Source organism: Maylandia zebra, linkage group LG3 (assembly GCF_041146795.1).
Source record: "Maylandia zebra isolate NMK-2024a linkage group LG3, Mzebra_GT3a, whole genome shotgun sequence".
NCBI classification, from domain to species: domain Eukaryota; kingdom Metazoa; phylum Chordata; class Actinopteri; order Cichliformes; family Cichlidae; genus Maylandia; species Maylandia zebra.
Window position 1 is genome coordinate 53,648,480 of NC_135169.1, and position 14,182 is coordinate 53,662,661.

Genomic DNA, 14,182 nt, shown 5'->3' on the forward strand with positions numbered 1-14,182 from the left:
ATGGTTCTCACTCAGAGAACCAAGGTTACAATGTAACCGTACGACCCAAATAAATGCAAGTCAGCAGCTTTTCGTAAAGGAAACGATGTGCTGCGTTTGCATATAATACAATACTGGCAGCTGGTAGATGCACCTGTGGGATGAATTTGAAAATACTCTGATTTCCTTCTGAAGTTATCGTGTTCGCAAGATTTTTAGAAAATTTGAACTCTGACCTCAACCTGAGATTTGAACTTGTCCGAGACCCACTACTGTAAAATTCAATCCTGGCATCAGTCTGGCTCTAGTGTCATGCTTCAGTGCCTTAAACTCAGTGAACAGCACAGGTGTACAGGTGGGTTCAATCTGAATCTACAGCTTATGATCCAGATCAGTATACAGGAAAAAAAGACTCCCCCTGTAGGACAGAAATGCTTTGTCAGAGTTCACAGACACGTTTGACTGATTTGCATTTACATAGAGTCAAATCACAACAACAGGTCGTTGGAGTGATTTGCAGAATGAGAATCAGCACCTGAAAGTCTGAGGCCAAGAAACGATTTCCAGTATTTGCCAAAAAATGATTGTTGGTATTTAAACAGCTAGAAATGAACTGTTGGGCTATAATGTGCAACACATATTGTCAACCATCTCTTATGAATAATATCCGGCAATTTTATGAGGTAGAAGCTGCAATCAGTTTGTGGCAAAACTGTCACTGACATTAAAAACGATGGTGCCCAGAGGGCAGCAGAGAAGGCAACAAATACCACAATAATTCTATAAAGACATTTAAAGTATCCAAAAGGACTGGTGTGGTTACAGTGTAGCATACACAGTTTATATAATAACACAGAGCAGATTATTTATCAGGATAAGTGAAGATATTTGATTTTTTTGTTTTTTTTAAACCCCAGAGAAGCGCAGAGTGCTCACTCGGGGTCAAAGACCAGCTTAAGAACCATCTATTGGAAAATCAAAAGTAGTTGTATTTCAACTACACCTTCATAATGAATTCCAAGACATCAGCAATGGTTTTAAGCATGCAGTGAATTCCCTTTGTTTAACCACAGACATGAAAACCTAAACCTACAGCAGCAGTGCTGCTCGTCACCAACAGCTCCACGTTTCGGCGTCTGTGGCACCAAAGGACTCCACCGTCTCCTCCTCAGTTGACCTCATCATCATAATCTGTGTAATGATTTACTTTTGTTTGTGTTTGACGAGGTCGGTGGTCTCGTCACGTGTCACAAACCGTGTTGACACCCTTTAGGATTAGCCGTCGTCATCAACTGACTGAGCGTGAGCAGTGATGCCTTTAGAGCCGTATTTCACTATGACAGGCGAAAGAAGCAGTTTCTACCAATCATTAGACCGGGGGTGTCACATTAAATGAGCTGTGGGCCACTGCTGGCCCGGTCTACTCATGTGACGGCCACTTTAGTGTTCATGTAGTACAAAACAAAAACAAACAAGAAAACACCCACAAATATTTCCAAAAATGTTTTGTTTTGTTTCCAAATATTCTATAAGAAGACAAAGCTGCAAAAGTGAACGCGATCTTTTTCCTCCCTGTTAACTAACTGAAGCCTTTGAACCACCAAATAAACATATTGGCCGTCTCTGGTCAGACGTGGCAGCACTGCTGCTGCCATTGTGTTCATATTTAACCAAATCAAACCACAGACATAAGTGTTGACATTAGTTTGTGACTCTGTCACTGAACTAACACAGCCGATCCCTCAGCATATCTCTGTCACCTTCATATTAAACCACTTTTTAAAGAACTTATTTGAACATTGCGCTCAACAACAAACAAATCCTCAAACAAAAAAGTCACTTCAGAGTAGAGCTGGGCGATATGAGATTTTTTCATATCACGATATGTTTTTTTCATTTCAGGCGATAACGATATCTATCACGATATAAGCCAAATAACTATATTTGTAAGATTTAAATGTGCCGTTGCTCACAAGTAAAATGTGAAATAATCAGCAGCTTGTTTTTATTTAAATATTTATTTCCCATAATAAGTTCAACAGGGTAGATGTACTTAAGGAACATGAGACCTTTTCAGATAAATAAAGGCAAATATTGCAAACTACACAAAAGGCAGCCACTAAAGCGTTTAAGTTTCAAAATAGAACAAACGAAACAGACTAAACTGTCAATTCCACTTAGAAACAAAATATTAATTCTAAAAATAAATCTTAGTTTGTTTTACAGAAGAATAGACAAAACTGACTAACTTTTGTCAATATCAAATAAACTGAGAACTAAAAGGAAATTCTCAATCTCTCCTTGTTGTATAGCTGAGCTTTTCAAACAGTTTTAACAGTTACTTTAGTCTGACAAAAGCCGAATGACGAATTAGCGCTTCCAGTCGGACGATCTGATTTCCTCGTGTCAGCATTGTTCCCACATCATCATAATTAATGTTGTTCCAGGTTCAACATTGCAAGTGACCAATCACCTTCTTGTGACGTCATTCCTTTGCGACTTCGAAATACCCGCCTTCGATTATTTCGAAATACAAGTGAAGAAGTGTGTGCTGAATCTATGAATCAAACTATCACCTGGAAACATAATTAACTGGTCCATAGCTGTGAAACTGGACATGAGTTCTTGATTCTATGGAGATTAACAGTAATCCAGAAATTTACAAATTTGTCCTGGTACATCGCGTAAATGTTGTCCCAGGGACATCGCGTAAATGTTGTCCCTGGGACATTGTGTAAATGTTGTCCCAGGGACATTGTGTAAATGTTGTCCCAGGGACATCGCGTAAATGTTGTCCCTGGGACATTGTGTAAATGTTGTCCCAGGGACATCGCGTAAATGTTGTCCCTGGGACATTGTGTAATTGTTGTCCCTGGGACATCGTGTAGATGTTGTCCCTGGGACATCGCGTAAATGTTGTCCCAGGGACATCGCGTAAATGTTGTCCCTGGGACATCGTGTAGATGTTGTCCCAGGGACATCGTGTGATAGCTTGTAAATAATGGAATGAAAATTATTGATTGTTATTAACTTGTGAAAAAGAAGTGTAACAAATCCACATGTTATGTTCTTACACCCTTACAGAAACTGTGACTCCTTCACAATGTCAGGTAAATGTCAACTCATGTTGAATAATCAACCAATCAAGCCTTTTATTATCACATGCAATGTTACACGTACAACTGCAATGAAAATTTCACCCCCTTCTGACCATACATATATTGCTTAAACATCACATTGGGAAGACAGGTCGGAAACAGTTAGGAAGGTCAGAAAACAATTTAATTAATAGATGAGGGGAGAGGAGGAGAAAAAAGAACTACAACCAGACAAAGCTCCTAGAAGACTGAAATGGATGATGGTTGCAGCATGCAAAAAGAAAATGATATCTGTTGACTACAGCATATGCTTTCTCACAGATTACCTTGTGGGAGTAGCTGGACCAAACTCTATTGGTATTTCAAGTTTGAAATCCCTGTTTGACCAGACTAACATTTCAGATGAGGTACCTCTTGACATAAAAATCCTTTTATGTTGTCATAAAACTAATGTTAAATTCTGCTTTAAATACACTTTATTGTACAATTTACTTAATGAATCGTGTTCCTTAGTTCTGTTTTTATTTATATGTATTTATTTATTTGTTTTATAAGGTAATAGATGGCCTAATCTATTTGCAGTGTGAGGTATGTTGAAAAGCTTGTTTGATCATAATGACATAGCATGTTTACGTTTTTTGTAATGTATTTGAAAACATAGGTGTATTTATGTTATTTTTATAGAATTTCCCTCACATTTATCCAATACCAAGCCAAATCACTGGAAAAATTTTGGATGGGTCCACAAGAGCACAAAGTGCATACTTTTTGAAGGTATGACTTGGACTGTGGTAACTATGTTCTTATCACAAAGGGTTTATAAGTTGCCACTATAAACAAACAGCATTTTCCAAAATTGAAGCCTTGTCAGAAGAACCTGAAAAATACCTTTCTGAAACCTTTTCTGTGTAAAGACTTGTTCAAAAGCAATGCACACAGATTAAAACATTTCTGTCTTGGCCAACTGATAAAGAACACCAAAAATTGAGTGGTGCGTGTTGAGTCTGTGGTCTTGATTTGTTTTGTACACACTATAGAAATTAATTAATGTAAACCAAAAATGACACTTTCTATATGTTTGTGTATCTGCAGAATTAATTACAAGTCTCACCTGACAAGCTTTTGCAGTTTTGCAGTGTCATTCTTGACAGAAAAACATACTTGTCACATTATTTTTATTTCCAGAAAAACATCTTTCAGATGTATGAGAAATTGATTGGAGCCTGTCTGGAAAACGGCAGCCACTGGACCTTGTTTGTAAGTTGCACAGATTTTGCACTCTCTCTAGTGCATGATACTTTTCGGTGTCCCTCATTAGGAAAGCTCAAGGCCCAAGCCTACCATATCCATCTTTTTACAAAACAGTTTTGTGACATACCCAAGAGGACCATAGTCTATATGAATTCATTTGGCGAGTCGGAGGTCAGAAAAAGTGCGGTGTTGAAAAACTGGAGGTAATTAATTAACATATTTAACATAACATATTTAATTTAATTGAAATCATTACCGAACGTGGTTATTGATTTCTCTATATGCTTTTTATTTGTAATAACTGCGATCTCTCAGCTCATTTGCTTCAGCAAGAGGCTGCGCTGGAGAGTGGACCTTGTCACATGTGAGCCACCCACATCAACAGGATGGGAACTCATGTGGAGTGCATGTCATAATGGTACTGAAAACTATAGCTTTAACCTATATAAGTAATGTTTACATTTTTGCCTATTCAGTTTTTAAAGCCTTAGAGGCAGGATGGTAAAATCTCAATTTTTTTTGTAGATTGAACCATTTCAGCAGTAATGCTTTGCTTTGGTTGCTCTGTTTTTTTTTCTTTCTCGGGGGGGGGGGTTAAAAACAAACAAACATTTCTTTGTTAATCTAATTCTTTTTGTTCTTTTTTTTTTTTTTTTTTCGTCAATTATTAGTTTGCCCAATCTCTCATTGACGGTAAAACACAAGTGGAGGAGTACAACACTGAAATCACAAAGCTCAGGTCCCGACTTTGCCACTACTTATTTTCCTCAATAGGTAAAGATAAAATTAGCTGCCTTCTTTTTCTCTAACATTGGAAAATGTAACTTGTACTTAAACAAATTATATTTTGCAGATCGAACTAGGAAGTGCAGTCAGTGCTGGTGTGTGATTGCAGCCAAAGACCGGGTACACTATGACATGTCCTTAGCCATATAGATTGTTTATTTAATGGACTTTGTTCATTTGTTTTTTGTTTGTTTATTTCTTCTTCTTTTTTTTTTTTTTTAATTCACAGGTGCAGTGCCAGAAATGTGGTGCATACAAGCACATGCGTTGTTCAAAGTCTGTTTGTGGCATCTGTATCTTCTGTGAGAGTAAGTCACAATATAACTAAACAATGTCCAAAAATGTTTAAAGTGAATTTTTTTTTCGTAATTTTGCCTTTGCACACCAGGACTGTGTAATTAAAGTGGACGTTTCAAGATCCAGTTTTTACACAAAACTATTTTAGACATAACTGTGTCGTATTGTGGGGATTTCTCTTCACAATTAAATTGATATAGTGCTGTTTATATCATTCTTCTTTATGTAACAGCACAGTGCAGCACAGCAGAGGGAAAGGAGTTGTGCAGCATAGTGGGTGGCTATACAGGAGGAGCAATAGAAGTAGCCAGTGAAGAATGTCATCAGGGAAAGCATCAGGCAGCGAATGACAAAGGAAAAGTTCCTAAGGGAGAGAACATCTGCAGCAAATCGACAAGTAACAGTGAGATAGGAAGACTGACAGTCAGAGATGAAGGTACACAGACTGAAGACAAAGAAAAAGAAACAGAAGTATACGGCACAAGTCTGAGTACAGATAATGCTGCTGCTGATGATGTTGACAGGATCGATGCAGATACAGAATTCCAAACTGATTCAGAAGGAACTAGTACAGTTTACAGAGTGCATGGTCGCTTATCTGTACCAAGCTCAAAAAAGAAAACCTACACAATAACAGAAGACGAGATCAAGCGCAGAATCAACGCAGAGAACATGTCAGTTCATGTTTTCAGAGGTTTGATTGGGGTAGGTATACATTTCGTGATTTTGATGTCACCTGAAATAAATCCGGGTTACTCGTATCAATGAAGTGACAATGTGGCTGGAAATTGTGCATTTGCTGCAACATATACACAATTATACCATGTAAACAAAAGCATTTAACTTTGTGCGCGTGTGTGTGTCTCTCTCTGCTCTTTTGGTGTTTGCACTTTTTCTTTTTTAGGGCCGTAAAGCCAAACTGCCCGCAATGATTCTTGACAGGCCTAAGAAGGCCAAAACTAAAGTAACAGTGTTTAGTGTTCTGAGTGAAGAGGAGGCTGGGGAGCTAGCCCTCGGGTTTGCCGGAAGATTGGCCTGCGATGTCACAACAGACATGGTCTGTAAAGGCATCGACCATTCAAGTGCTGATATGACAAAGTAAGTTAGTAAAACAATATGAAAGTTGTATCTTTTTTGGTATTATTTGTCATTTCCCCGTATTTGGGTTATTGGTGTAACATTGTTAATCTTACTTTCTAATAACAGACAGACTCTTCTCAAAATCCAACACAACCTTAAACATGAGCTGACTGATTCCTCAACCTTCAGTTTGCTGACACACACCTTTGGCCCCGCTGCACTGGATTCTGTCATTTCATTCCTGTGTGAAAAACTTGATCTTGTCTCTTAAATAATGAAACCTTTTGTGACTTTTGTTTGTTCTGTAAATCAGAATCTTGAAAATTGTTCATTGTTGTTCTAAGTTTGTGTTAACTATTTGGCAAAAATGATTGGTTCCTAATCCAAACAGCATAATGACTGTTCTAACACATATCTTAAAAATGCTACAAAGAAAGAAAATTATCACATATGTTTCAATATGAATGTAATTGTGTCACACTCGGTTTGTAGTAGCTTTCCTGTTTTATTTTGAGTTTTGGTATGTTTACACTGTTATTTTTATTTCCCGTGTGTTCGTCTTCCCTTATTAGTTTTACTGTATTTAATTAGTCTGATTTAATAACTTATAATTATTTACTTTCCAGTGTGTATATATGCTCCTCGTTTGGATTATTGTTTGTTTGAGTTCTGCCTGTCTTTTCTATTAAAGATTTGGACTTTTGGACTATTAGTGGACCTCGTAGGTTTTTATTCTGTTCAATTGGTAATTGACTGGGTTTAATTTAGTGGCCTGGAAAACAGGCCGGAGGGGTCTGGTCATTTTAACCCCCTAAGACCCGAAATCTTCCATGGCATGCATTTTTAATTTCTCTTTGATATTTGGGCCGATTGGAACCCGATGAATGTAAAAAGAAAGAATTACCAGGTTTTGTTTTTTTTTACCTAATTTTTGTTTCTGAGAAAAATGAGAGCCACATATGAGGACATTAATTTGAAATTTCGATAGAACAGTTGCAGTATAATGTCCTCATAACTGTATATCAGGCACTTGTTGATCAAGATTTAGTATTTTGGTCTAAATAACCCAAAATGTGATGTCCACATGTGTGGACGCCAGGCTGGAGTAAAGTGTTAGAGCTATTTATACCTATGTAAACTTTTATACACTGGTTTTTACCTGTCTTGTTTCAGAAAGGTTTAAAAGGGTAATGTCCACAGTTTATTTGTTTGAATTCAACATATTTTATTAAAGTAATTGAGCTTGAACACAGAAAAAACTGAATCAAATAATCATAAAATCAAATCACTTGCACTATACTGAAGTCTAATCTACTCTGAGCTAATGCCGGTTTCCAACACTAATGATCGGGTGAAGGAGAGAGATGAGGGTGTGCACGGCCACTGGTGCTCTTATCCCTGTTCTTTGTGATACAATCCAACAGGAAAGCAGTCAAACCCTTGGACATTAGCCAAGTTAACGTTCACAAATATATACACACAGAGGAACTCTGAGCCCCAATGTCAGCATTAGCACAAACATGCCACTTCATACCAAATCTCAGTGTGAGGTCAGGTGTTAGTCTCATTCCATTATTCTGGCTATATTTTCTTACTCATTACTATTAAACTTATACTTAAGACTAACTATTAACAAAATCACACCCCAATAACTCTGTTATTACACTTTGTATTTAATCATAAAAAGGCTGGATGTTGAAACCTTTTACTTCTATTTTGTATGAGCCAGGATTCTCAACAGCTGATACTCTATGTCCAAAAAGTGACAGGTATCGTTTTATGGAGCAAAAAACTTAAGAGCGCATATTTTATAAATAATACCAACAATTACAAATGCAGACCTTTAATAGTAATAAGTAATCCTTTATTTATAATGCATAGCAATATAAAAATAGTAACATGTGAAAATATTACAATGGGCACAGATGAATTTGTATCAAAAACAGCAACCAAGCCAAAGTAATGAATAACACACATAAATAACAACTGCTTGAGAGAGCAAACAATTTCTTTTCATCTGTTCCTTGGCAGAAAGTTAAGACAGCTATTCAGCTTTAGGTTTCAATAAACAGAAGTAATGGATGCAGTCCCTTTGAAATGTCACACAAAAGTCTACTTGTGCATATACTTAGCTTTAACTCTTCTCTTTTTTGTTTTGTATTCCAAAAGGTTTTCATTTTCTCCAGAGGATGTCTCTCTTTCAATGGTTATCGACTGTTCACATTCATTTTCAGACTGTTGGAATGTCGATGCTGGCCGAACGTTTCTTGCTAGAATACAATGGCCTAATTTTGCGTGCATTATCTGTCGTCTTTATTTCGTACTGGCATATACTTTTGCCTACTTGTTTTGTTTTTAAGACATTTGTATGCAGTTCATCTATCATTGGAGTAATACCCTCTGGAATGAATGCCCACTGTTTAACTGTGTCTAAAACAGCATTTAGTTTTCCAACTGCATCTTCTGTGCATTTTTTGTCTGTGCTTTCAACTACAGGAGTGTCATTCAAAGTTGATAGAGGACTTTTCAGAGAGTTTTTCATTTGTTTAAAATGGCTACAAGCCACCTTCAGGCAAGCACATGTGTTATAGTGAGAGAACGTACAACAAGTGCACTGAAGTGTTGCAGCCGATGCAAAAAAAACACAGATTTCCAAACAAACTTGGCATTTTTATCACTTTCAAGTCCTCACAGTGTACAAAGTAATGCCTTTCTTTCACTGCAATTCTTGCCAAGGTCTGTTTCCATGTTTGGATAGATGTCATTGTCAGCCTCTGCTAATTTTGCAAGTAACACTAGATGCTTGCAAAGAAGTCCTCGTAAGCCATATGTACAGTTGCAGTAGGACTCAACAGGGCAGACTTCATACACCATGTCTTCTCTTGACTCAGATGGGACTTGATATGCATTAACTCCATGGCTGTTCTTGACTGTAATTTTAAGAGCCCAACCACTTTCCATCAGTCTTGAAGCAGAGTCTGAAACTTGAGACAAGGTGTCAGCAAACCTGTTTTTCATGCGGCCCACATCTTGCAGGGTTTTTATGACTGACAAGTAGTCGTCGGCCTTCCCTAGGAGCACTTCAATCAGATCATCCAGACGCCTATTCTTGTAGCCAGATAAAAACTGGTATTTCAGGCGGTGGAAAAATCTGAAAAACAGTTATTTGAAATGATTAGTAACTGTAATTGAAGGAATTTAAAGTTTTAATCAAGACTGTATTATTTTTTTAAAAATTGGAATACCTATTGCACACGTCTTTTATAAAGGAATGCTCTGTGCCGGTTTAGCTGATTTAGGCAAATCCACCTACTCTGTTTTTTGTTGTGATAACATAAAAAACGCTGCTAGAATTTAAAGGATTTGCCTAAAACCTGTTCTGGCAATGACATGACGAACCTACTCAGTTTAGCCTCTTGGATTAAAGCATAATATCTTTTTTTCAGCAATACAATTGAATGAGGTCAAAATAATAAATCATACCTTTCAATCACATTGTTTGTTTCAGAACGAGCGTGACTGAAGCGACGGCCGTAGTCACACCACATGTGGCCAATGCCTTCCCAGTGCTTCTGAAAATACTGGCACACCAAAGGGTATTGCTTAAATGTCTGGCAGAACTCTGCTGATGTGGCTTTAAAGTCGTCCTCCTAAGAGAATTGGATGCAACAGAATATATTTCAATCCATTTAACAGACCTATTGAAATCTTTAATATTATGTATTGAAGCCCTTTTCCTTTTATTGAATAACATTAAGAATTTTAAGTTATTAATAATATGTCGTGTTTTTGTATTAAGAAGCAATTATTTCTTCCCTTACAATGGCTAAGAAGGAACACTAAACCTATAAGCATATTTGGTTTCAGCATCTGTCTGTGAAAGAATCCCACTCACAAGTTCTACTGCACAGTGGGTGACACAATGATGTTCTGCACAGCTTAAGTACTTGTTTTGATAAGCAAGATAAGAAGCCAGTTTTAGAAATTGTTTCAAAAATCTATTTTGTATCTCTCTGTAACTTTTTTTAGCAACTGAAAGTTATTATGCTCTTAGTGTAATCAAGAAATCAAAATGTGAAATAGACAAATTACACTTACAGATGTGCAAGCTTTCAGCTTACAAAAGAAAGAAATGATTTCATTTCTCTTTTGGGTGTTAGAAAGCCCATGGACCCCGGACTCTGATTTTGAAAGCCATCGATTAACAGCCTGTGAATGTAAGAGAAAAAAAGTTAATCTGGAGAGAGAGACAGAGGAGCAGCTGTACAAAAAGCATAAAAGAAAGCTGACGTCCAAAAATAACTTTGTCACTCACTGGACAAGAGGACCTGTGCATTACAGAAATCAACCAGGCAAACATATTTTTAAATGTCAAAAAGAGCTTTGGGAAGCAGCCACCAGAAGATGAGTGCACTGTGGTCTTAAATGGATGGACATAGTCACTCAACATTTTATCCCTTTATATTCATTAACCCGAGTAGGTGAATATCACAATGAGGCAAATCATGACAACAGGACCCTGTTGTAAAAATGTGTTTCAGGTGCATCTTAGACAACGTGAAAAGAAAACAATGTGGTTTACCTGCAAGACATGGTACCAGCATAGAAGGATAGCTGACTCTGGAAAAACCTTCTGCAAAGCATTTATTTCCGCAAAGTCTTTGTCAACCATAAATGCTCTACAGAAAAAAAGAAAACACTAAATGAGATTAAACAGTATGAAAATGTTTTTGCTATCTCAAAGCACCACTTCAATGCCAAATTAAACATTTCAACTCACAAGTAGATATATAAAATACTGCATACAGCCTATAGGAATAACTTTAACAACTGGAAAGGAAAGTTTTTTGCAGCCCATGCTGCAGCTATAGCATTAGATTCTGGCATGTTATAACTTTTTTGAAAAGGAATTATTTCAAAATCAATAGCTGTCAATGTATTATTTACCTCGGGGAAGTTGGGAAATGCTCACAAACTATTCCAAGAACAGTTTCCAGGGTTTTCTGACTTTCGTTGCTGACAATAGCATAGGCCACAGGGACTCCATGCCCATGATCATCTCTTACAACAAGTGTGAATAAGGGAAATGAATACTGGTTAACGCAGTGCGTGGTGTCAACAAATACTAACTGTTTTGCATAGTTCTCCATGTTTGATTTCATTACAGGTGTCTGCAAAACAATCATTAGTTCTTGGTCAGATGTGTATGGTTGATAGAAGAGAACATGTTCTTGATGTTTTCCATTAAGTAAGGTATGTACACTTTGACTGTCTCCACAGTTAAAGTGCTTCTTCCTCATCATGCAGGTTCTAACACTGTCAATGTCACGTGGTGTGACAAAATGCTCTCTGTTGTGAAGATCTCTGTGTCCATGTTCTTTGGCCCATTTATGACATTCGGTTAGTATGATGGCTGGCTTAGTTCCAAGGGAAAGCAGTTCCTCAATCTTCCTCCTCAAATCACTGGAAATATTGTTGAAATGTGCGTCTTTTGGGTCCGAAGGATCATGCCCATCATGCTTATCATATGTACGCTGCACGATGACTGTGTGGTCTTTCCAACATTTGAGTACTTTAAATGAAACATAGGCCTTACAGCCCACTGCTCTGTAGCTGTTTCGACTTTTTTTCCCAGCTCTGATGCAGTTGAATTTGTAATAGTCTCTTTTCCTGTCTTTACCTGAGGCAACATTTAAACATTTATAATGTCCATGAAGGGTTAATGAGTTCAATTTTTCTAACACAACACTGAATGGGTCCTCCTGGCATTGTGACACATGCACACAAAGTTGTGTGTCTTTTCCAGTTCTTTTTTTTTTCGTCATTCAGAACACTTCTTCTAATTATGTCGTCCATTTCTGGTGGAAAAATAACGAAGGTTTAATTAGTCAATATTCATTAATTCATTTTAACTTGTTGTGGGGTTTTTTGCAATACAATGTAAATATTAAATATAATATTAAAAAATATATATATATATAAAATAATATAAAACAAACAGGGGCTAAAAGAAGCTAAACTTTCATATGGTATGTCTCTGGCAACTTTAACATGATGTCCCAGGGACAACATCTACACGATGTCCCAGGGCAACTTCTACATGATGTCCCAGGGACAACATTTACGCGATGTCCCAGGGACAACATTTACGCGATGTCCCAGGGACAACATTTACGCGATGTCCCAGGGACAACATTTACGCGATGTCCCAGGGACAACATCTACGCGATGTCCCTGGGACAACATTTACGCGATGTCTCAGGGACAACATTTACGCGATGTCCCAGGGACAACATCTACGCGATGTCCCTGGGACAACATTTACGCGATGTCCCAGGGACAACATCTACGCGATGTCCCTGGGACAACATTTACGCGATGTCCCAGGGACAACATCTACGCGATGTCCCTGGGACAACATTTACGCGATGTCTCAGGGACAACATTTACGCGATGTCTCAGGGACAACATTTACGCGATGTCTCAGGGACAACATTTACGCGATGTCTCAGGGACAACATTTACGCGATGTCTCAGGGACAACATCTACGCGATGTCCCTGGGACAACATTTACGCGATGTCTCAGGGACAACATTTACGCGATGTCCCAGGACAAATTTGTAAATTTCTGGATTACTGTTAATCTCCATAGAATCAAGAACTCATGTCCAGTTTCACAGCTATGGACCAGTTAATTATGTTTCCAGGTGATAGTTTGATTCATAGATTCAGCACACAACCATAAGTCTAGGCCTTTTAGTCCAGATTCTCTTCACTTATGTTTGTAAAATGATCAGGGAAGCTACTGCAATTTTGCCTGACCCAACCCCCGGGCCACGAAACACCCAAAAAGTTGGGGAACGCTGGTCTAGAGAACACTGGTTAGCTAATGCTGTCGTCAAGTAGCCTATCGCTAGCAAGCAAACAGCAAGCCAAGTGAGGAACATATGTATAATGCTTACCGTTTATTAAAGGAAAGTATCCTAAATTGACTTCAAATTCGGCGGACAGGCTGCGGTTTTTCGCTTCTTCACTTGTATTTCGAAATACTCGAAGGCGGGTATTTCGAAGTCGCAAAGGAATGACGTCACAAGAAGGTGATTGGTCACTTGCAATGTTGAACCTGGAACAACATTAATTATGATGATGTGGGAACAATGCTGACACGAGGAAATCAGATCGTGAGGCTACGTCCACACGTACACGGGTATTTGTGAAAACGGAGATTTTCTGTTTTCGTTTTAAAAAATAATCCCGTCCACACATAAAGGCAGAAATGAAGGAAAACGCTGCTATGAACATGCCAAAGCAGCAGGTGGCGCTAGATTCCTAACCGTGAAGAAATGTTGGCCAATCAGAAGTCTAGAAGCCTCGGTGGGAAAAAGTAAACAAAGCTGCGGCATAGAAGCAGAACAGAGTCGTATGTGTGGAGGGACAGTAACTGTGTGTATATGTAAGCATTTAAACACTGCAGAGAGTAGAATTAACAGTAACAGTATTGTAGAAATTCATTTCACCGAAACAATAACGTGGCGCACAGTGTGACGCATGCACCAGTTTATTGTATTTCCAGACTTGCTTTCGGCACATTTACAGTGCACGCTACTCTGTTTTTTGTCAGACTTGAAATAGCCGAAATACCTTCACCCTACGGAACTTCTATGGCTCTTCCGTTCGACAATCTCTCCGG

The 14,182-nt window shown here is 38.0% G+C and overlaps 2 protein-coding genes across 5 annotated transcripts; one reads left to right on the plus strand and one right to left on the minus strand.

Moving 5' to 3' along the window:
• Window positions 1-2,781: 2,781 nt before the first annotated feature.
• Window positions 2,782-7,203, plus strand: LOC106676412 (uncharacterized). Of its 4 annotated transcripts, XM_076882464.1 has the most exons (13): window positions 2,793-3,089; window positions 3,399-3,484; window positions 3,633-3,665; window positions 3,762-3,851; window positions 4,263-4,334; window positions 4,443-4,531; window positions 4,644-4,746; window positions 5,000-5,102; window positions 5,182-5,234; window positions 5,344-5,422; window positions 5,644-6,116; window positions 6,316-6,509; window positions 6,618-7,203. In XM_076882464.1, the coding sequence occupies exons 1-13, from the start codon at window positions 3,044-3,046 to the stop codon at window positions 6,760-6,762; spliced, it is 1,566 nt and encodes a 521-aa protein (XP_076738579.1). In that variant the 5' UTR covers window positions 2,793-3,043; the 3' UTR covers window positions 6,763-7,203. The 4 variants fall into 4 exon arrangements, with proteins under 4 accessions (XP_076738581.1, XP_076738578.1, XP_076738580.1 ...); XM_076882463.1 differs by having other exon boundaries at window positions 2,792-3,484; XM_076882465.1 differs by lacking the exon at window positions 3,399-3,484 and having other exon boundaries at window positions 2,792-3,089.
• Window positions 7,204-8,281: 1,078 nt separating this feature from the next.
• Window positions 8,282-12,716, minus strand: LOC143416819 (uncharacterized). The gene is made up of 5 exons (XM_076882461.1): window positions 11,439-12,716; window positions 11,074-11,170; window positions 10,590-10,700; window positions 9,975-10,141; window positions 8,282-9,642 (listed from the first exon to the last, which is right to left on the minus strand). Exons 1-5 carry the CDS (start codon window positions 12,314-12,316, stop codon window positions 9,180-9,182), a joined length of 1,716 nt encoding a protein of 571 aa, XP_076738576.1. The 5' UTR covers window positions 12,317-12,716; the 3' UTR covers window positions 8,282-9,179.
• Between the last annotated feature and the right edge of the window lie 1,466 nt (window positions 12,717-14,182).

Coding starts and splice junctions, on each gene's coding strand:
- LOC143416819 (XM_076882461.1), bottom strand. CDS start 12,316: ATGACGAAAAAAAAAAGAACTGGAAAAGACACACAACTTTGTGTGCAT. Junction 11,171..11,438: donor CATTTCCCAACTTCCCCGAG/GTAAATAATACA, acceptor TTTTTTCTGTAG/AGCATTTATGGTTGACAAAG. Junction 10,142..10,589: donor AGCTGAAAGCTTGCACATCT/GTAAGTGTAATT, acceptor CAATTCTCTTAG/GAGGACGACTTTAAAGCCAC.
- LOC106676412 (XM_076882463.1), top strand. CDS start 3,272: ATGAGGGGAGAGGAGGAGAAAAAAGAACTACAACCAGACAAAGCTCCT. Junction 4,532..4,643: donor GCGGTGTTGAAAAACTGGAG/GTAATTAATTAA, acceptor GCGATCTCTCAG/CTCATTTGCTTCAGCAAGAG. Junction 6,117..6,315: donor TTTTCAGAGGTTTGATTGGG/GTAGGTATACAT, acceptor TTTCTTTTTTAG/GGCCGTAAAGCCAAACTGCC.